Here is a 23,827-nt window from a genome sequence, read left to right on the forward strand (position 1 = left end):
CCGAGCCCTGGGGGGTACCCCTACTGCCCAGGGAAGAGTGATTATCGAGGAATTTAAAGCGGGCACTACGTCCACTCAAAATGGTTTTGACATAGTTATACCTTTTTGCACGTACATTCAATGTCAATAGGGCGTCCATGACTCCCTGGTGTGAGATATCAGATGCCTTCTTTAGATCGAGCCCAAAGACAGCGAGCAGTTCGATGAGGAACTCCGTTTATTCTGCGACTATTTGCTCAGTTTCTCAACAGGTTGGCGCGGTGACTGGTGCCAAGCCGCTTTAGCACTTAAGTGGAATTGCTCCCACTTCCAGGGTATGGATGAGAAGTCCTCCTGGTTCGAAAGGCCATCACTTGTCGCACAGCGTGTTTCAACCTGTAGTAGGCAGCAGACTCCTCTTTAACGGAATCTGCACCGGACGAGCTCCAGAAACTGGCGCAGTCGCCGCGGTAGTCTTCCAGGTCGAGGTCGTAAAAAGCCCACCCGACGGTTGGTGCCACTGACGGGTCCAGGGCAAATTCCACCGACTGAATCTGCGCAAAAGGCCGCTGCTGTTGTGCGCTGTTTGAAAATACCCAAAAGCGGTCATTCTCGCACAATTCGTTAAACCGAAAGCAACTTTATTTTTCATGTGAAATTTCTTTCCACCAAATGCTCTGTAGATGCGAATCCGCGCTGATGCGCATTCCGTTCTACGCTAAGCACGCAACGTAGATGTCCTGTATCTTGGCTTAATCGAGACGAGGCCTTATGTATTTGAGGCCGTATGCTCAAAACCTCTTGGAAAGAATCCGTTCCTGCATGTGGAAATTTACTTGCGCATGCTGTGCCTATACCAGTTTCCCGAATGTGACGGTCTCTCCGATGCGTCTCGAAAGCGATCTCTTCAGCCAACAGAAACTTGCACAAAGACGTAGGAAAAAGCAACACTGACACTGCTATAAACTTAAATAGTACTTCAAGACAGAACAAAGTACGTGGGCAACTTGAAGCAAGTTTCACCAGCTAGGCCTTTCCACGCAAGCAGTGGCGAATGCAGCTTTGAGCACAGCAGTAAAAATTAATAGTTTGTCATCGAGAAAAAAGTGCCGCATGTGGCATCTCGAAAAAGAGGCCCACATTTCTACGGCTTTCTAGAAGTTCTAATGCTATTGCTTGTAGAAAATCGAGTTTCGTCGTAGCGCATTGCGCAGGGCGTAAACGTATTAATGCGACACTCTGATGAGCGAAAGGGCACTGACCTCGTTAACCATGTCCACTGCCGTTTTGTACGTTCGCCAGCGTCCGTTCACAGGGTCGTCGTCGTAGTGACAGAATGTGGGCTTAATGCGGCCGCCACTCAGAAAGTTTGAGCTCGAACGGCACACCTTCGAATACATAGAGGGGCAAGACTCAGTGCGCATTATTCCTTTTCTATTCCGGCGTATTTTTTTAGGACTATGACTAATTTGTGCACATGCACCACGCGCGTCATTTTCAAAGCAGAGAATGTATACGTGCTTCGGAATCTTTTAATACGTGGGCATCGGTAATCTTTTCAATTAAGAAAACACTTGAGTGCCACCTTTATTGATAACCGAAATGAGCTTCGAGGTAAGCATTGTTGTTATGAATAAGCCGATTATAACTCGCTGATTTATTCTCAGCGCTTACGTCAATAAATATTCGGCCAATACTTCCTTGCTGGCCGACATCAAGTTCGCCACAGCACTGCCATTGCTGTGTACATTAATGTTACGTCAATGACGGGCTTAACATTGCCGCACACGTGATCGGACATGCATGTCTATCATTTAAGCCGTGCTGGTAGGCACTTAGATGCAAAAGCCTAATGAGATGTTTTTCTTTCTTTATTTACACTTGTACGCGGTGAAAGGGAAGGTTTCAGGGTTTAAGAAGACCATGCTACAGCGCGAGTGGCAACACTGGTGATGAGAGTATGAACTGACGCCTGCCTAAATCGGGAATGTATGAGTATGGCCAGAAGTGGAATAATTTGTCCTGCCCTGAAGATAGCAGCTGAGTGAAACTGATGTGGTTGTAGTTGCCAAAGAAACATTTGTGTGGTGGAGGTCGCCTCGGTTATAGTTAATTTTGTACTCTCTGGGTTTGCTATCGTGTGCGGCCAGCAGCGGCGATTACAACGTCAGACACAGTTTGTCTGCTGAGCGCGGAAGATCGCACGTCTTTACGTGATTGTGCTGCTTGTCCTGCTGACTATTGTTAATTTCGGTGCACACGTGCTGTGCTGGAAGAAGCTAATCGTTAACTAGAGTAATGAAATGTTAATGCTCAGTGGTTGAGCCGCGGCGGAAAGCTGCGTTTAGTGGTCAAGATTCATACGAATATATAGAGACTGGCAATACCGCAACGGTGTCACAAGAAACGGTCACTCACTGTGTGGAAGGACAGCAGGCTGGAATTATGACACTTCAGCCTGGCCAACCGCGGCCGCTCAAGATTGGAGTTCTTTTCCACTTCATACTCGACGACGGCCATCGACTGGGAGAGTAGCAACGGCAGATGGACGTCCCGTTCTAGCCTCGACGAGTTCAGAACGCTGGCGGCTTCTTCCTGCGAGAGTTAAGTTTGTTTTTCTGGGGAAAAACGCCCTTACGGAGATCATTAACTATTTGCTTACCATACACAAAAACTGACGGCTAACAGGTGCTCAGCGCGTGAAGTTCGGTCTAGAACTGCATGATGCAAACCCCCTCTAAATGAGTTCTTTCGAGCTTCTTCTGCACACTTTGCACGAGCACTGATCTCTTGCTATAATCAGCGCCAATTCAGAGCCGCTGTATTTAAAGATGGCGACGTTGCGCGCCCCCTCCCCTCACTGTTCCCTTTTGCGGATATGGGGCATCCGTGGCGGTGGTATTGCTGCCCCTTGCTTTGACCTTGCTTTGACCGCGAACGACCTTCCTGCAACTACAGAGCAATCGTTAGCAGCGATCTTGTCAGCAGGAACTGGCGCGGCGCGGCAAACTGCGACAAAGTGCCTACGGTCAGTCTAACGTTCCTGTGCAATTCAGATGCGAATAAATTTGTGTCTTAGTGGCAGCGCATGCTCTGTGTTATATATGTGTGTTCATACATGCGCGCGCGTGTGTGTGTGTGCGTGCGTGCGTGCGCTTGCCTAGCTGCCTGCTGCGCGCACGTTAGAAAGAGAACTTAAAATAGCTCCCAAGAAATAATTTTCAAATTACATACAGATGTGGCGCCTCGCTTGCAGAAACCTGGGGAGGCCTCCTGGCGACTTCCATGACTGAGGGAAAACTTCGGGCAAAACAAGAGAGAGAAGATGGCTACACAGTATGAAAGCACTGAACAATGGTTGATGGGGACCTCAGTCCGCAAGCCGAGCCAACGTTTCGACAAGTGGACTTGTCTTCTCTGGGCAGCGTAATCATCACTGGCGGGGGTTTAAATACACTTTCGCTTCCGAAGAACAAAAGCCAGGAAGGTAGGAGGGTGGCGGAGAATGAAGTAGGGCAAGCAGTGAAATAATGCTTCTTGGGTATAAATTTCTGAGCCTGGAAGTGATCCCCACCTCCTCCTTCTCACTTCTTTCACACCCATCTCACCCTCGTCCCCTTCTCCCCCTCGACCGTACCTTTATTTATAGCTGCACGCAGCGCCGCGTCATGCACCCATGAAGGAGCCGAGCCGGCTCCGAAACGTCCGGGTTTGTAAAATAAAAAAAAAATGTTGGTTGGAGAAACTTCAAGTTTTACTAAGAAAGTAAAAAGCACATCAGCAGGAAAACTACAATGCGGGATGGATGATGAGTCACCGCCTACTGCAGTTTCAATGCTAACATCCTTTCTTTAGAGGGGACAGGCATTCCTAAGGGTCCTGGTAAAGAATACAGCTGCTCTGGAACAGTAATCAAAAGGTTTCTGCAAGGAGGGGAGAAGTACAAAGAAAACGAATAATAATAGATGAAGTGAACCACACCTGCGAAGCCCATCATCTGAAGAAAATGATTCAAGGGGAACCAAAGTAAGCAGTGATAAGAATGAAATATGCTCGAAAAAAAAAAAAAAAAACTGCAGCTGATGCATTTGTGGAGGGGGGATAAAGGGTAGACGTGCTGTGAACAAACTGTACAATTAACCCTATACGGAATTGTTTTCTCGACTAGTTAGGGCACAAAAGGAATATATTTAAGGGATTCTAATGTTCCTTTTTAGATATTTTAGAGCGCAGCTCTTTGGCGCCCGTTCCTGGGTTTCGCGTCGACCTCGTAACCAGCTCCGCCCCATTTCATCCCCCCAGTTCGAGCCGGAGCCTTGCATGAAGAGGGGAGGGGCCTACACTCAGCGGCGAACGATGGGGGCAAGAGCGCACGCAGCAACCGAACACGAGAAAAGTGGGGGGGAGGGGGGGGGGGTGTCGCCGGAGGCAGCGCTAGCAGCGACTGACTGATGCCGCTGCCGCCGCTCGCGAGTCAAGACAACGTGACTGCGTAGAAAGAGGAGGCGGTCCCCTCCCCCCCCCCTCTTCCTGCGTGACGGCGAGGGTGCTCTCCGGTTGCCGAAACGCCGGCTCGCTATCAGCGGATCACGGTGCGTGCATCCCGTTCTCACTCGCTAGCGGCGTCAGCGGCATCAGTCATTCGCTGCTACCTGTTCGTCGCGCAACGTTATGGGCCCACGCGCTGCTTCCCGCAACCTTCCGATAAGTCAATTGCCCTATTCTTTTCTCCGACCACAAAGCTTCTTTCATGACAGCCAAGAACTGTTTGTTGATGGAATACGTGTTAATTTTAAAAAAGTTGTCTGTTATGGTACATATGTGTCTTGCTCGAAATGTTTGCCTCAATCTATCGAAAAGGTGTAACAGCTGAGAAGCTGCGCTCAAATTTCGCATTAGGAAGTAACGTAATCGTGGGCAATTTTTTTCCTGTTGATTCCAATGTTCTAAATTTATGGATGAGATATGCCTCCCTATATTTTCTTCTTGAAGGTTTAAAGCCTGACTGGAGAATGAATCATTTAATTTCTTTGTACTTATGATCTTTTTTATTGAAATACTGAGAAACTGCTTTCGGGAGGTTTTTTGCCTGTCTCTGCCAGATGACTATTTAGCCCTCTGTTCATTGCTTGCCCTGCCTCTTTGATGTACTGTTTATGACAGAAAGAGCATTCTAGAAGGTAGATATATAATGATGTGCAATTAAAGCCTGATTTCATGTGAAAAAAATGAAATCGCTTGCAGTACGTTTAGCCGTGATGGCTTTGTAAATGATTGCTCGTCTTACACCTGGGTAGAGAAATGATGTGGTTGTGTTGGACTATACTAGAATATATTTGAGGTTTGTGTTACGTTTGTATGTTACCCTTGGTGCCTCCGGCCATACTTTCTTCAGACATTCGTTTGACGTTATCAAGGAGTGGTATTTTCGCACTAAAGTGCCGGAAGCCTTCTCCGCCGCTCTGCTACAGTGAACTGTAGCTCTGCTTAGGCATTGACTTCGAGACTGTTTATGATTGACTAGAAATATGGCAGATATTGCGCCTTGCTGTCAACCGATTTTGAACGCCGCTGATGACTGCTGTACTGCGTCTATTTCTATATATACTCTGGTGGGCCGCTCGAGGAAGCGCCAAATCAAAGGCGCCAGGTGGGGTCAGCTTCGTATATACGTGAATCTCCTGGTGGCGTCGTCATCAGTCATGACCGGATGTGACATCATTATCACTTCCGGTTATTAGACATGACCTGATGTGACGTCATGATGACGTCACCATATAACGGCAATGGACGTCTCGAAACGTCTAACCATTGTTAGGGATAGTAACCATGACTTGCACTTTCTGAGTACTAGTTAATGTCTGGTTAGTGTTAGTTAAATACCCCTTAACTAGTAAGTAGTCTTTAGTGATAGGATGGCCTCCAAATGCATGGGTTTCTATGATAATCTGCTTAATTATTTTATTATTAGTTGTAAATTATCATGAAATTATCTTGAAAATGCTTTAAATAATGTTCCGATATCATTCAATGGTGATTATCATATGCCCATGTAAGAAGAGTAAGGTTGAAAGTTGGGCAAGTTGAATCTGGTTCATTTTGAAGGCAGCGCGAAAAACAAGGCCCAAGAGTAAAAGGACACAACACGAGCGCTCGTGTTGTGTCATTTTACTCTTGGGCCTTGTTTTTCGCGCTACCTTCAAAATGGCCCATATAAGGCATGCACCCGAAACGCGGACACATTTGCTAACGACACTATGAGGCATTAAAGGCTTTCGCCCTAATATCCGAATTATTGCAATTTTCATATGCCGCAACTTTCAGCGGCGCAGTAATGCAAGGAGCAAAACCAAACCGCCGGAAGCCCAGTCTGCGTTTCCTGGCGGCGATGACAAACGGCGCAACCTCCGTGATGATCAGGGCGTATATTGTATATCAGCAAACATTGCCTACCTAACCACGTATCAACGTATAGGGTGTTAGACGAATTCAGACATACTTATAGTGTGAGAGCTAAGGCGGCATGTTGATAACTATTTAACACAGGGGAGGTTGGGCAATCGCTGTTATACTTAACTGTGCAAGAGGAACGGGTGAGGAGGAGTGTAAACCTTCGATAAATCGTCACGTTTACCCATGCCAAGAAATGGTTGATGTCTCAGAAGTGACTCAGTGCATTCTCAAGTATAGTTGAGGTCCCAGAACGAAAGGAAACAATCAGGTTAACTCACCACGCTCATCAGGCTCCTATCGTTGAAGGCATCACGCGTCCAGCTGCTGACGAGTTCCACTTGACACCGTTTGGGAAGCACGTTTGGCGGTGCAGTGTGGTGTGTCACCAGAATAAGGAAGCTCATGGAACTGGCAAAAGGAAGAGAGAGCTTGACACGAAATGACGAGATGCATCTGCTTCGAAGAAGAAGCAACATATGCGAGTCTCTGTGCAATATTCCTCGGCGTAGGGGAAGGAAAATTGTTGCCACTCTTCAGAAAAAGTAATGTTCAACTGGCTTGAAAAAGAAAAATGATTTTGGCGCCAAGCTCCCTTAAAGCACAGGTTATACACAATAGGGCTTACTACTTGAAACTGGGTTTATGGGCGATTACTACAAAGGCTGGCTTGCAGGGGTCCCATTCGCTTAGTATGTGGTATGTGCATTTTGAGCTTCCTAAGCTGCATAAGCAGTGCTTTTTTTGTTTTGAATAAAAATTTCTGGCTGGGGCGTGGCTGGGGTATTAAAATTTCCTCAAAATATTAAAAAAATTGTTTTCTCTGGCTGCCTTTATCGCGCGTGATGCCTTGTGAAATCTCGGTAGACATGCTTACGGTAAACAAATCCAGCGTACATTGCTGCTTACCGATGGTAAAATTTTCATCTGGCCTAAATGCCTGCCTGGCCACCGAGGACAAATCCACGGCATTTATCGAATCTATTGCGCCTTCTCCGATATTTCCCCCTCTAGCCATACAGCTTTACCGCTGTGAATAAATGTATTATTGGTACATGTTAAGGGCAAGGTTTTACGACAGCCGTACCGACATGCGATAATGAAATGGATCTTATGTGTCACTCTACAGGATGTAAAATTGAACCACAAATTAAACCCCTGGTCGTAACCATATCTTGAACTAATAGTAAAGACAAAATATTGACGACAATAAACCAACGCTTCGGTAGGCGTGGTATCTTCAATCTAAGACAACGCCGCCCGGAAGAGCCAATGGCGTGTCAAACTCACGCGGCTGCTTCCGACACCAGCCCGGTGACGTAGGCGTCTGGATAGCTCGAATGATGGTGGACCAGCAGCCCCAGGAAGAGGACGACTGGCACGGGCGACCACTGCCGCATATTCTGCGCGCATGGACGGAAGCAAGCGCAGACAGTTTGCATTTATTTGTTCAGTGGTAAAAGTAAGGAGTGTCGAAATATATAAGGTGTTAGGTATGCAGACATTTTGTTTTATTGAGATCTTTACGCGGTCAGTAAATGGATATGAGCTATTCTTTTTGCTTTTCGTGCGTCTTAGGCAATAGGCGTACCATTGTTCCAATAACAGCCATGACTCAAGACGCTTGCTCCGACAAACTTTACACAGCTGATGATGGGAAGCTGCATGTGTTCCGGCACCGGAGGTCACAGTTTGATACATGTTTATTGCCTATCAGTATGTACATAATTCGAAAATTGTACCAAGTTGCGTCAACGGTCCGGCGATGCTCGAAAGGTTCCTTACAAATGGGCGGTAGTAAGCGCATAGCCCAAGAAATCTGCGCACAGCTTTCGGAAGGCTGCGGAAACTGGGTGGGTCTGGGCGAACGCCGTCCTTGCTCACGAAATGGCCCAAGAATAACAGGTCTTTGTAAGCGAAGTGGCACGTTTCGTATTTTAACGTCAGTCCTGATGACTTGATGGCATCCAGTACTGTTCGCAGCTTTTTTAGGTGGTCTTCAAAGTTTGGCGACAACACAATGACGTTATCCAAGTATACCAAACAAATCTGGCACTTTAAGCCAGCAAGGACAGTGTCCATTACCTGTTGAAACGTGGCTGGTGCGGAGCACAAGCGAAATGGCATTGCCTTGAATTCGAAGAGGCCGTCTAGTGTTATGAACGCCGTCTTCTCTTGGTTTATTTCGTCGACCTCAATTCGCCAGTACCCGCTCTTCAAGTCCATGGACGAGAAATACCTGGCGTTGCAGAGACGGCCTAGAGTATCATCAATGCGAGGGAGCGGGTAGACATACCTCTTTCCGATGTTGTTTAAACAGCGGTAATCAACACAGAAGCGAAGTATGCCGTCGTTTTTCTTCACCAGGACGACTGGTGCTGCCCAGGGGCTGTTCGATGGCTGAATTACGTCTCCGCGAAGCATTTCCTCAACTTGATCGCGGATGGCTTGGCGTTCGCGTGGCGATACATGGTACGGCTTTGGCGAAGAGGCCGGGCGTGTTCGTCTGTAATAATGCGGTGTTTTGTAGAGTTTGTTGGACGTTTGGTGCTGATGAAAAGCACTCGCTGTAGCTTTGAAGAAGACGGCGAATCCGGTGTTTCTCGTCTTGGGGTAGTGCTGTGTTGATGTCGAACGTGGGCTGCTTAGATAGGTTGAGCGTATCTTCTTCGGGTTGGCCGGGAAAGGCGAATACATCTCGGCTGTCGGCTATGTCGTCGAGGAAAGCGATGGTCGATATTCTTTGGTGAAGTTCGTCACCAACGCTTGAGTCTGTCCTCGGATACGGGTGACACCTCTTGCTATGCCGAGCTCTCTTTCCAAAAACAGCTGGGTGCTTCCTTCGATGACGCCTTCGACGATTTTGATGTCTGCATTGCCCACGCAGGTGACGACGCTTGACAGGGGTGGCACGGCCAAGTCTTCGTCGAATACGTTTAGAGCGATATGATGCGTCGACGTCGTCGTGAAAGGTATGGCGTTGTCCATCGAGAGCTTGATGAGTTTTAAGCGAAGGTCGATTATTGCCCGATTCTCGTTCAGAAAATCCTTGTCCAGAATCACGTCGCGAAAACACTGCTTCGGGACCACAAAGCTGGTGGGATACTTCCGTCCATTCACTGTTACTCTTGCGGTGCAACTCCCTGACGGGGTAATAAGGTTTCCCCCAGCGGTGCGGATCACCGGGCCGTACCAGGCGGCCGTTACGTTCCTGAGCTGGGAGACAAACGGTCCACTGATGACTGAATAGTCAGCTCCAGTGTCTACCTGGGCAGTGACTCTGCGACTGTCGAAAGCAACATCAAGGTCGCTTGTTCGCGTCCTCGTATTACACGTTGGCTTCGGTGTTCGATCTTTGCTTCGTCTTGTGCTGAGGTCGCGGCCGGAGCACACCGTCGTCACTTCGTTGGGCACCGATGTCAACTTGAAGTCTGGTCGTGATCTCGTCGATGTTTTTTGTCGTATGGAGCGGCGAATTAATGGCTGCGTCGTCGCCACTGTTCATCGGTTGTGGAGGATCTTCGTGTTTTCGCCGTGAAGCAACCTCACCTCAAGGCTGCTGTAATTAGTTTCCCTGCGCGGTCTAGGGGACTTTCCTCGCACGTAGCTCTGGCCCGGCGACGCTAAGCGGGACCTGAATGGCGAGGGTGAGCGTGACAGACGACTTGGCGACTCTCTCCTCCGCAGGAAGTCGTCGATTTCTTGTGGTCGCTCGCCAGGACTGGGTCGTGGGGCGTCGATGGAGAAACCACGGAGGCCGATACGCCTGTACGGACAGTAACTGAGGATGCGTTCAGCCTCACCACAATGGAAACAAAGTGATCAACGTTAGATGTCCTCCAGGCGTCGCATTTTCTGGGGCTTGGAGATCGTTGGTAGGCTTGGCGGGCGGGGGCCGAGGAGCGGCGTTCAAACGCAGCTTGTTGGCGTCGACGGGGGCTTGGGGGGTCTCGTCGTGGCACAGGATGGCTTAATGCTCCAGCGTAGTTTATTGTGGTGGGCTCTTGCGTCAGATCCGTTGGAGCCATTGGAGCTATCGCTTGAGGGACGCCCAGTGCCTGCTGGACGTTTTCACGGACGACGACCGCGAGCGTCGCCACCTGATGTTCAAATACAAATGGTTTATTTATCATTCAAAAACAGAATAAAAATGCGTCCAACACTGTTTAGACCCTTAGTCACAGGCTGGTCATGGGTCCAAAAAATAAAATACAAGAAAGATGCAGGCACTTCGCATGCACAATACAAACTCAGAACAGCGGCGAGAGCGATATATAAACTTGTATACATGAAATAAATGTGTCATAAATAGGAACAATCACGGTATCTTGTCAGGCATGTTAAATTACAATATTAGAAACGAGTGCACACAGCAGGTAAAAAAAGTCAGCATACATTGTGAAAGTGCTGAAAGTATTGTTTGGATGTATGAGAAAAAGTTTGAGCATATTTCACTTGGAGTGGAAGAGTATTCCATGTTTTTTGCGCCCATAAAAGAGAGTCGTCGTTGTTGTTGGGATGAGAGCAGCAACCGGCGAAGCTCCTTTCGCACGATCTCCAGGATGAGGTTCCGGAGCCGGAGGCTCTCTTCTCTCGTAGATGAGCTGCTGTAGGGGCTTGCGTAGACCGGTTGGAGCGGTCGATTGTAGTGGCGCATTCGGGTGTCCATCGTCTTCTCGATGGTCGACGCTTCGGTTTCAAATTCCGCCATGGTTTTTAGCGGATTTCTGACAAGCCCTGCAAAAAGAAGCTCTTTAACGCCTCGCATTAAAAAAATTCAATTTCTCACCTTCGGTCATGTTAGGGTCTGCGCGGCGAAAGAGGCGATTCATCTCCTCAACTTAAGGAAGGACAGGCTCGTTAAGGAGTTTAAACTGAAGGAGGGTGTCTGCTCGATTTTTTTTCGGACGACACTTGCAAAGGCAGTCAAAAACTCTTCCTTGAAATTATCCAAGTCCTTCAAAGCTGCCTCATTACTACTTTCAAACCATATTCGGGCAGATCGTTCAAGAGCAAAGTAGACTTGCCTGACCTTCGTTGCTTCGTTCCAGGCGTTGAAAGTTGCCTCGCGTTCGAACACGTCGAGCCAGTCTTCCGCATCCTCGTTCGGTCGTCCTTGGAAGCAGGGAGGCTCACGAGGTTGGAAGAAAACCAAGGGTGCTTTCTGCTCGACGGGTGCTATATTCGGGGTACCTCACGGTGTAGGGATTCAGCACCTCCAACAGATGTCACGTAGTGGTGACAAGGCCGTAGAAACAAAGAGGACATGAGCGTGATAGTACAGAAATTAACTCTTTATTGGGCTGACTTGCGCCCGCAAAAGAACTAAGCAACTCGGGGGCGGCGATAGCAACAAACGTACTTGTCCATTGTAGAACTAAGAATGCCGGCTTCACGCGTCAGTGCTCGATTTAAAAGCTGCAAAGATCGAGATAAAACCGCGAATGGTGACTAGTACAACCTAGAACATTGCAGAAATATACGCGAGTGACCGGAATCTTCCAGAAACATCTCGGAGCATCTTGCGCGACAATGACACTGATAAAAAAAAAAAAAAAAAAAAAAAAAAAGCTGCGTCTCGCAACAACGAGCATGATCAAACAAAGAGCACAGAATTGATACGCGCGCCAGAATCGGTGATTAAGCCGCTTACCGGCGACTGTCGAAAAAAGAACAAATACAGATTTGAATGATATGCGGTAGTATGCTCGAGCAAATGTATAAACATGTGCAAAGCTGTAGCGCTTCAGAAGACAGCAGAGAAAGGCATGTGTGTCGACCTTTCACCCTTGGGTTTTTTTGGATGCGCTTCAGTTTGCGGACATAAACCAACAACCTCAATTTTCTAAGTTAGTGAAGAATGGATGTATTTTTTTTTTGTTCGTGTGTTGACTGAGCAGCTAGTGCACGAGGTTTGCTAAACCTGGTTGCTGGTTTCACAAACGAAAATCTGAATACTGCGACCGGAATGCTGCGCGCAAACCAAGATTGGCGTAGAATTAAAGATATAAATCATTTTTGCGACAGAGCCGTGTTTGCGCATTTGCCCATTTTTTCTTTTCTCTGCTTTTTCTCGCTGGTTATGCAAAATTTTACCCTTTTCATTAAGCCTCGTTCGCTGTTTTAAGTTAACTTTTTTATGGGCTGCATGAACGACGCTTACTGCTTACGCGTTGCTGGCTGCCAAGGCAGTGGAGCCTGCCATTTTAGTCTGCATTTATGTAAGGTATTCAGGCAGCGGACGTCTGCGCAGTCTCTGTAGCACACGTGTGACACACCTCTTCTGCGATGGCAGCAGACATGCTTAATCAGAAAGAAGTACAAATATGGACAATCCTAGAGAGTCATACACATGAAGCGGCAGAAAGTCTTTAGAATTGTACACTGCTTAAGATCTTTAAACGCAACGAAGCAGCATTTTAGCGCTGTTGATACTTTACTAAACCATGTTGCTTCTGCGAATATCAGGACATGAGAAATTAATGGAAAACAGTTCTGCGAAGTGTAGGTCAGAAATAAACAAGAAATTGGTTCTTTTCCTTCTGCGTCGCATTCATGATGCAGTGATGTAAAAAGCTTCATTTGCTACTAGAGTATTCTCCTTGTTGGTTGACTTGCTAGCTTGCCCACTATGTTAGCGCTGCTCCACCGTAATGTTACACCTACCAGCCTTCAAGCCCCGCCGGGTTGGTGCAGTGGTAAGACGCCCGACTACTGTCCGGAATACCCGGGTTCGAACCCGACCTCGGCGGCTGCGTTTCGATGGAGGCGAAACGAAGAGGCGTCCGTGTGCTGTGCGATGTCAGCGCACGTTAAAGATCCCCAGGTGGTCGAAATTACTCCGTAGCCCTCCACTACGGCTCCTCTTTCTCTGCTTTCTTCCTCCCTTCCCTTACGGCGCGGTTCAGCTGTCCACAGACACAAGTGTGACAGATACTGCGCCTTTCCCTTCTTGGGAACCAATTATTTTTATTACCAGCCTTCAATTCATTTATGGTGATGGCATACGGAGTTTAGCTTCCCGAAATTTCGCGTGGACTATGGGAGTATGTCATCGAAAAGATGGGGAGAAGAGAGAGGAGATTCAGGAGAGTGAAAATATCAGCGCCTGTCTGCATTTTGCCTTCATCGAGATGATGTCGCTGCAGCTAGGGTTCGGTCTCGCGAAGTTTGGATCGACATTCTGACACCAGGGCCACATAGCGGATTGTGGATGGCTGCATCAATGGGTTGTTTTAATTAAGCACTATCTCGTTCGTAGTCTTGCTGTCTAGGAAGTAACAGGATCAAGACAAATGGCGAAAGCTTTGCAATGTTCAAGTTTTGACTATTGTCCTGTCCATTTGGTAATGAAGAGCAGCGCACCGAGAAAACCGGGTTATGAAAGACGCAAGGATGACGATAATAGTTGACTTATCGTCCATCTTCGTACGTGTTCTTGTCCTTCGCTTACCGCTGTTTCCGGTGCGTTGCTGTTCAGTAACGAGTGGAGAACTGAATTCGAGGACTCACCAGCAGCATCTCGTGGTGCTTCCACAGCTTGCCGGTGTCAATGCCCGCGCTTGCGACTTGGTACCGCGCGAAGCCGTAGCCATGCACGTTCTGCCCTCGGTACCTCTGCATGATGTCCACGGCGCGTTCGCGCACCTCGAGACTCTCGTCGAACTCCGAGTCGGCGCTCAAGGAAAGCAGGAACTGCGGTGATGATGCGCCGGCCGCCATCTTCATGTAGTTGTCCAAGGCCAGCTCTGTGGAGTGGCGGGGCATACGTGAGACAGGCAGGGACAGAACAATTAATTTCTTTGAAGTGCAGGAGTCTGAGCTTCTCAAAATGAAGCTCAGTGACCTTGAGAAGTCCTTTGTCGTCGTTTTTTGTTTTGTTTTGTTTTTTGCTTTAGTGCTTTGTAACGCGTCAGTTATTGCCCTGTTGTCACTTCGTAGGTGGCGGTCTATACCTGAATTTTGTTTTTTTATCAGTGACAAACTAAGTTTTCAATAAACTACCTGATTGGCAAACGCCACATGCAAGTGCAGTATAGAAGCAATGCCTCCTGCTACGAAATACCAAAATATATTGCGTGATATGGCATAAAAGCCAGTTAATTATGGAATAAAACCATTTCGCACTAGGATTAAGCTCGGCACTGGAAGCTATTTAAAAGTATTTCTCAGCAAAATCAATTTAGGTCAAGCGCCGGATCGCATTCATTCATAACGTTGCTAGCTGCTCATGTTTAATATATGATACATATCGGTCAAAGGCAATGGACGAGTATAGTGAGCTAATACAAAAGTCGCGTTTAGCACGGTATTGGGAAAACACTTCAGACTTCTTGGCTTGTATTACACTTCGAGGAAAAAAAACTGTGATCCATCATGTTACGGCACAACTTTAATTGCAGACAACGAAATGTTTGTCAGCTCACGGTTCGAAACGGCTACGAAGTCTTCGGCCCCGTTCGCAACGCGCACGTGCTCGAAAACCATGTAGGTGCAGATACCGTCAGGGGGTGGTTTGGATGATCGCAGGTAACCACCCACTATGCAAACCACAAGGGGATGTTCGGTCTGTAAAGACGACGTCACGGTACCTGCGTACAAGGAAGGAAACTTGGCGGCGGCTCAAAGATGCGCTGTCTGCCTGCGTTATCACAATATACGGAGTAGGTTACAATGTACAGAGAAGCTAGTCCGGTATTAAAACGAATGCGGCTGAAGACGTTACAGTTGTCATTGCTGGTTTATACTGTCATTGGTTTCTATAGATGCATTAGAGGGTTCGGTTATGATCGAATAATTATCATCGTGGAGAGGTATAATGAAATGCTTTTTTATTTCGTGTGTAACCTCGATTCACTTGTCATGTTGTAAGTCTCGTGCGTTATACAGAAATGAGTGTCTCTCCTCAATCATTTACTTGATATGGTCCGTCTTTTGTTCATAAAACAAATGAACTTGCAAACATCACTGTGCAGAGAGATTTAGCTTACAGTGATCCGCGATCCGCCACTGTGACTCGCTACCGTGCGTGGGCGGGGCGCACGAGCTCATTGGTCCCGACGAGGCAGGTTTAAGTGCCGCCATCAAGTATGTGGCTCCATCTATCGGCGTCAAGGGGATCTGGGCATGCGCAGTGGAACGCGTGGTGGCAGATCACGGTAGCGGATCACGGTAAGCTAAAACTCTCTATTCTTTTGACTGCTACGGTGTAAAAACGAGTTGTGGCACTGTCTCAACCACAATGCTTGCTGCGCAAGTGAAGCGCGTGGACAGTATGAATTGATCACTCAGATTTTCTTCGACTAAACAATTGTATTATTTGGTATTAAGGTTTTCAGCAAGGATAATCATTAGCAAAAAATTAGCCGAGTGAAACAAGATGCTAAGCGGAATCAGCTTGTAGGCGCACATATTGACGGAAATCGCCTTTATACCAAGGGTCGCTTTGACAGAAGTGAGTGGCGGCGCATTTATCTTTGTTTACGTATTCACAAGGTGACGTACGTTTTGCCTGCTGTCACTCATAATGTAAGTGAAATACTCTCGTTCAAATGCTGGGTTGGGGCAGGATCTGGTTAGTGTATAGTCTCTTCTTAAAGGGAACAGGGAACGGGGTGAATTGCTGCACTTAGCTTTTTGCGTTTCAGTATGCGAGAAACAAATTTTTATTTTTTTCACCACTAGAGTACGTCTATTGTCAGAACGTGTCTCCCGGCAAAGCTGAAAATGTTGCATCGACTGACGTAAACTAACCAATAAGACACTGAAAATCGGCTATCGACGATCAAGAGAGCGGCGTAAAAAAAAAAATAAGTAAAAGCACCGCATAAATAGTGAGACTTATTTGTTCCCGGTGACCAGTCTCGAATTTTATTTCTTATTGCAGCTACTAGTAGACTTAAGCACTTCATTATTTTTCGTAAGATGTTCTAGAAATTTAATTTCCTTTAATATTTGCATATATGCTACTATGCTTATAATATTTCAAAATCTCGACGCCCCCTCTGTATAACAAGCACGAATCAAGATGATTGTGCTCAACTTTTCAACGTGTCATCATATGGTATGCGTTCCTTCGTAGACGCTGTGCCTCACGTGGGTTGTAATCTTTAACCGCAGTAAAGAGGATAGTTGAATAATATATTGCGATATTGTTTGTGATATGACTAATCTGAAACAGGTTAGTAATATACAGTACACTCTTCCTTTGGCGATCATTCTTCTATTTAAAAGACAAAACATTTTTCGGTGTTCGTAATATTGGGAAAAACGGGATCACAGAAAAGTGTCAATTCTATGAAACTCATTGCGCCAAGATTGAACATCATTTCTTACTCGCTGCTGGTGAAGATGAACGACGTTTTTCCAGTGACTTGCCTGTCGTAAGCTTCTCCAAGTCGGTAGTTTCGAACGTTGCTACCGCGGGTGATGTGTCGTTTACCGTCGTAGTTGGTGCAGGGCCGCGTGACGTCACATTCCTTTCGTCTTCCGTCTCCACCTCAACTTCGAATGATGATCCGCTTCCTTGCGAGGTTGGTTGGACATCTAATTTTGTAACCGCGGTCGGCGCTCGTATTTCGGGCGAAGTTGTCGTGTCCGCCGCAGAGAAGGTCGCTATGCGCCGGGCAGGTACCTGAGAGGTATCGGCAATCCCAGTACTGTCATCGCTCATATATGCTGACCAGAAAGCATATATGCTAACAAGAAGAACATGTTGACTAGAAAGCGGTCTATCCCAGTAGTTATAACGGACTTAATCCAATAACCGAAGTGAGAGGCCTTGTGTCCTAATAAGAACTCACGCAGAAGTGATAGAAACAAATGAACTGTCTGCCAGACCGTTAGAACAAAGGTTTGATCGTGATTTTTCTTTAACATTTGCAGTTGAACTTAACTATGAATATTGTACCTTGTCAACGAGAAATGGAAGAGTATTATGAGCCATCGTTTCGCGCTGCTACACTATAGGCAAGGAGTCTGCTCGTGTAGCGGGCCTCGCTATAAAGGGCTGAACAGCTAATTTCATTAAAGTCGTCATCTTCTGCGAGTGCCAGTGGTGCATCAACGTCTGCTCCCGCTCGGAGAAGAACACGAGAAGGCGATACGAACGGGGTCTAATAACGCTATTGCGTTGATCTCTAAAAGAGAAGCTTAAGCGTCCTCCAATTTTTGTGAAAGTAATCAAATGACAAACGCTTCTTGGCGTTTTTTTTTTCTTTGTCTCGAGGAGTATATTCATCTTCGCGTTGCAGTGAGTCAAAATATTCGTGACTGAGACTATCTATATGGGTCCTCGCTAATAAAAATAATTCTGAGGCTTGAGCGACTTGATTTGTTTGCATCAGGTCGGTTTCTTTGATGACATCCGCCTTGGGTAAAGGATGGTTGTAAAGCTAACAATCATACACAAAGAGCAGCATACAGCGCCCTTTGATGGAGCGTCTTAAACTCAAACATTGCTATGCTGTTTTGAATGAAATAAAATATTCGAGTCATTTAAGGTAAAAATCGATAATATCATGTAGTATTTTTTCGTCGTTTTCATTTCTGGACGTCAGGATAGCCTTTGAAGGAGTAAATACGTGCTAGAACAAACCCAGCGCGAGCAACATGGACTCTGAGTGGAAAGGACAAACACGAGGCTGTCTCGGAATTGAAAATTTAATGCACCACGGAAGCTTGAATGCTTATTTCGTGATTAAGTTTTGGACTTGTACTTCTGTCGCGTGCTAAATTTTCAGTTGAGAGACGGTGCCGCGTTTGTCCTCTCTTCTCGGAGGCCCTGCTCTTCGCGGTAGTTTTATGCCAGCATGAATTCCTTGCAATGAGCGTAAGTCGCTTCCGTGAAGTAATCATACAACGTTTTCTTAATTTTTCAATGATAGCGGTTTGCTGAGATTTGGGAGCCTCACGTCCGGGAAAATATGTTCAAGTTTGGTTTCCTGTTTAGAGTTTTGGTTTTAGACCCTGCGAGTTGCAACTCATAGTTAATCAAGTCGAACAGCGCCAAAAAAGCAAAAACAAACAAACAAACAAACAAACAAACAGACAAAACACACAGAGACAACGAGACCAAGCGCCAATTTCCAGAGTTAGAAGTTAGCGCTTCGTCCCGTCATCTTCCTATGTGTTTTGTCTGTTTTTGCGCTGTTAAACTTATTCAGTTACAAACAGAAACCAAGTAACCCAACGGCAAGTGCTCTTAACGAGTTCTAATGCGTCGGAAGAGGATAACAAATCTCTACAAACCGCTTGATCGAAAGTCTGAGTACCGAATGCTCGACACTGTAATGTGATTGCGATGGCTTGTGGCGGTGTTTCATTCTCTATACCTTTCTGCATTGCCATTTTTCTGACCCGGCCCATCATCATTAGACAGAAACATAGGCCGGGACTGTGGTGTTCCTCGTCCTTCAAGTATAACACGAATTCACAGCTCACCATTTTGGTTGTCCGCGCATGTCTGTACCATGAGACGTGCTCCTCAGTCTCAGTGGTGCCGGTCGCTTGGTCGTACTTCCTGACCGCTGGTGGGAAAGAAGAATTTCGTTAGCAACGAGTAAAGGCATTGCCGCTAAAGAGAGTAGCTTCGAGGTGGCACATATTCAAATGCGACGAGGCGAATAATCTACTTTCACGATTTTACACTGGAAGTGTTAAAGGCGCGTTACAGTCCGCCTAATGACTTAACACTTCTTGCGGAAAGCAACTTTTTGGTGTTTCGATTTTATTTTTTTTTTTACTACAGCGGGAACGCGTTCCTAAATTAAGCATTATATGAGTTTCAGGAAGATACGTAAGCCCGCTTTTGAACAGTACATCATATAAGTGTGTAAGCGTTTATATAGGTTTGTAAAACCTTCCAAACAAGTCATTGTCTAGCCCAAGTTCACACAAAGCCACAATAGCGATCGATGATGATGGTCCAAGGCAGCCTTATGACAACGTTTCCAGCTCACGAGCTGTCTTATAATGCTCACCCCATGCAGTGAGTTAGTAAGCCCTAGTTGTATCTTCTTCGTCCGGGTCAACAAAGAATGAAAGATCGCCGTAAACGCTAATTGTACTTATTTGGGCTTCGAAGCGAAAAGGATGTTACTACGACTCTATTTTTGCGGAAAGAAGAAATTTTCCTTAGTGGCTGTTGATCGGTGGTCGTTTGACACCTCACCGATGTTAGTCATTTATACCTGGAAATTTACTGACTGCCACCGGAACTGTGTGACGCCCATGGCTTGTCTATTCCTACACCTGTACTCTTTCCGCGCCGTGTTTTGAACGGCTGCAAGGTTTTTTTATGCTATTGCCTAAATTTGTTGGCGTTCACACTTTACAACTAAGTGTGTCGTACTTGTATTTAGGGCAATCAGTGGCGATAACTGTGAACGAACTAAGAAATCCTGCACAAGTAGGTTCCGGCAACGTAAAGGCGCAGTAGCTGTCACTCTGGACGGAAACCCCAAAAGTACCGTGAGGGAAGGGACGATAGAGGGAGAATAATAAGGTCAGATCAAGATAAGAAATACGATCAGAAAGGGTACTGTTAATTTGTCGAAAAGGTCTAGTTAAGTTTGACCACCTGCAATGATTGTAACGTGCACTGATATCGCAGACAGCACGTTCGAGGTCGTTTGCACCTCAGCTCCATTTAAATGCGGCTTCTATGGTCGATATACAGACCCCTACAGTGCACCTCAGCCGAATGTCGCCACCACAGAGCAGCGGCGGTAGATTGAACCACGTATGCAGAACTAAATGAATAGAGGTGAGTTGATCGTACCGGCGTTCTGCTTCTCCATGAGCAACATGGCTGCAGCAGACATGGCCAGGATAAAAAGAAGCGCCCCCGCCACGTACAACTTTGCCTTTGACCTGCGAAATAATGGAGCGTTTCGAACAGGAAGTTCATGTAGTTGAGGTATGCAGGAATGCATTCGAAAATTCTCAAAACTTCCTCCGCTTGTGCAGGGGCAGCCGCAAAGTGCACAATAGCGCTAAAGCTGTGCCTGGGGTTTGTTGAAGGCGAGATATGGTGGATCAAAATACTTACGGCGTTGCTGTGGGAAAAGAGATGAAAGAATCGTTTGAAGTGTTCGGTGACTCGCGCAGCCCTTGCAGCAAACGTCCACATTTTTTTCACAGCGTAACATAGGAAAACCGACTGCGCAGCTTTAGTCGCGTTCATGTTTCAATAGAGGAATAGAAAAGCAACAGTGTCGCCACTTGTAATTAAAGTGAAAAGTTTTATTCAATGAGACACTGAGGTTGCACTATTACCATGAGTCTACTCTGACTTCACTGTATATGCACAAAGGGCAGCTTGCATTTGACCGCATGGCACTCATGATTTTCTGAATACCGGACATACTAGGACTGAAATGGCTGAAAATGGGAAAGATGATTCGATTAAGATTGAGAAAAAGTAAAAATTAAGTAAAAGCTTTGTAAATAGTTGTTCAGGTGTACACTGAGCACCCTGTTTCGAAATTAATTGAAACTTGTGCATTCTGGTCTGGGGAGCATAGCATATCGGGTTTCTTGATTCGATCTTAATTGTCCCACTGACTTCCCAGAAAGTATTATCTATGCCATGGCTAAGTATACGAGGTGTTCCAGCTATATGTTACCAATCTTTTAAAAGACACTTGAGTCATGATGAAATCAACTGAGAGCTGTTCACGGTCGCATGGGCTAGTCTACAGTATTAGTTTCGTTCTCGAAACTTTGTTAATTAGCAGGAAATAATTACCTGGCTTCTTAGTTATTCATTCAAGAACAAGAGTGAATGCAAAAATGGCAGTTCACTAGAAAAACAGCTAGCTGCGCTGTTTCCATCACGATACGGTTTACATAGCTTTATACTGCGGGCGCGAAAAGCCTCCTCGGACATGCGCTCCGACGATAAGCGCGTTGTTCTCTCAGAGAAGCATCTCAGGGCTTAGAAATGACACCGCTATCAAATATAAGTTTATTATATTGCGCACTCATTGTTTATGCATAATAAAAGAACAACTGCATTACGTAAACGGTGGGTTGTTGCAAACAGTTATCTGTTTCTTAAGGCGATCTGGAACTTTTGTAATAAAATTGTGTTCCTGAATCCAATAATCAAAAAGCTAGGCAATTAGTTTTTACTAACGAATTTCGGAAAGCGAAACAAATATTCTAAACTAGGCTACGTGACTATCAGCAACTCTCATTGATTTACATTGGGCTGAGACATTCCATTTAAAAACATTTCTTTAAAAACAGGGGCGACACCTGAATATTCAAAGTGCTTCGCCGAAAAAACTAACGGGGAAAATAAGTTAAACATATTCAAGTCCCCTAAAGCACGGATGTGTTAACTTGAAGTACTGCACACAAGCTTCCACCACTGCGTGCACAATTCCAGAATGGCTTATTGGCTCCTCCGACCAGCATACTACTTGCCACACAAGAGCAAAGTACGGCACACAACACCAACCACATCCGACAGATTCGATTAAACACCATTCAATTCCTGAATTAACAGCCGTGGATACTTCCAAATAGATTAGCGAGCTTTTCACGCACGAAATTTGAAGTGACTTTTACACCCACAGGTCGGGCAAACCTCTTTGAGAATTTTGAGAGGTGGGATTGGATATAAGAAATAGTGGCAGCATGCCCCTCTCCCGCGTTCGCGACCTGCGGGTTCACGGTTCCTGGCAAACCCAGTTCTTCAACCCGTGTTTTAAACAAAAAATTGAAGTCTGAGCTGTATATGCCAGCATCTGAAAGGCGCCTGCAATGCTTTTGAAAGCTCTGAGTCACTTTGGGAGGATATGGGCTTTTGAGAGCATTCGCAAACAACTTGCGCAAACTAGATGGCAACAAGAGGCTTTTATCCTGCAACTAAAATACAAACAGCAATTTCGGTCTTCCCTGAAAACGACCTAAGGTTTAAGGATACTGATCTCCCTTTCTTATGATATCTCAGATGTTAATTCATAGAATAAAAAAAAAGTGCTTTCAATGTTTTTTATGTTTAGCAGCCATCAGTACAAAATATTTCGGATCTCTATTTAAAGAATGAAAATTCCTTAAAGTAACTAAATGATGTGGTGTTTCATTAATTCCGGAGACATTGAGAAAATTTTTGTCCAATGGGTAAATATATACTACTGAAGACGAAAGTGATTTAGGAACCGTTGTCAAAGTTCCCTGTTTCAACCACCGGCTCAGCTTGAGTTGACGTGTAACATGAAATCAAGCATCGACTGGGAGGGAACAGTGATAATTTCTTTACGCTCTTTTCCGTAAGATCTTAAACTGTGCACGAAAGGAAGAATCCAGGTCGGTCACAGTAGCCGTACAGTGGCTTTGAATCTACAAGGAACAGCGGCCAGAAAAGCAATGGAATGCAAATGCAACATGCGCATGCCATGCTGGTCCCGGTGCAGCCCATTCACAGAACCTCGCGTCGCGATGCGTTCGTATTTAAAAGGAACGGATGCAAGTTGAACTGGGGCGTCCCAACCTCTACGGAAACTTACGCCTAACATTGAAGATGGATGCTGACGTCGACGCGGATTCCGTATCGTCGCCCTTGGTGGCCGTGGTGTACTCTGCGGTCCACGAACGCTCGGTCATCTCTGCGTAAACAAAGATGACGACCTTAAAAACTTCGAAAAAAAAATCGGGCGTTCATTATACCACCCCGCATTGGCCGCAATGGCTGCCCGAGCCCTCGCCTCTTATTGTTATCGTGCGGTCTAGAAAAGGTTGTGGAAAGGACTGCCCGTTTTGATGTAGTAAACATTTCACTCGGTAGCATCAACTGTGCGGGCCTGATCAGCGCATGGGGTGAATTCTGCCGATATTCGACGTTTATCACTAGTGTAAAAACCCTGAGTTACAATAACCTCATACAAATTCTCATACTAAACTCGTACTAAATTCATACGAATCTCATATAATCTGTTACTAAATTCATTCATCATATGAGAAGTATACGAGAATTAATGAGATTTGTATGAGTTTAGTGTGAGAAATCTGAATGAGGTTATAGTGACTCATACGGTTTTTTCACTTGGGGTATATGAAAAGCAGTCATTTGAAACGAGCAACAGTGGCTAAAATCTGAACTATTGTCGCAAAACGGCGCATCAAAATATACTTTATGTCCTCAGACAACAATAGAGGTAGTTAATGTGGACATGGAAACTTGTGCACTGCCATCCTGCTAGTTCGAACTGCTTGATAACGGCCGCATGTGCTCGCACTGTGCACTAGTAGAAAAAAAAAAAGTGGATTCCAATCGATGACAGATTTTAACGCCACTGACTCTGCAAACTCAAGACATGGCATAAATAATTCTTTAGCTGCTTTAACTATGCTTATATTACTTATATCGGTGAGACAGCACTCCTCGACC

The 23,827-nt window shown here is 46.0% G+C and overlaps 1 protein-coding gene across 1 annotated transcript; it reads right to left on the reverse strand.

Annotated features, from left to right (window-relative positions):
* Positions 1-287: 287 nt before the first annotated feature.
* Positions 288-23,043, reverse strand: LOC146208015 (uncharacterized). Its single transcript, XM_084577914.1, has 10 exons — positions 22,947-23,043; positions 20,480-20,486; positions 20,210-20,301; positions 14,856-14,969; positions 13,942-14,177; positions 7,720-7,832; positions 6,711-6,840; positions 2,398-2,574; positions 1,242-1,367; positions 288-533 (listed from the first exon to the last, which is right to left on the reverse strand). The coding sequence occupies exons 1-10, from the start codon at positions 23,041-23,043 to the stop codon at positions 288-290; spliced, it is 1,338 nt and encodes a 445-aa protein (XP_084434040.1).
* Between the last annotated feature and the right edge of the window lie 784 nt (positions 23,044-23,827).

This window comes from Amblyomma maculatum, chromosome 1 (assembly GCF_055883805.1).
Source record: "Amblyomma maculatum isolate TAMU_Amacu chromosome 1, ASM5588380v1, whole genome shotgun sequence".
Classification (NCBI taxonomy): Eukaryota; Metazoa; Arthropoda; class Arachnida; order Ixodida; family Ixodidae; genus Amblyomma; species Amblyomma maculatum.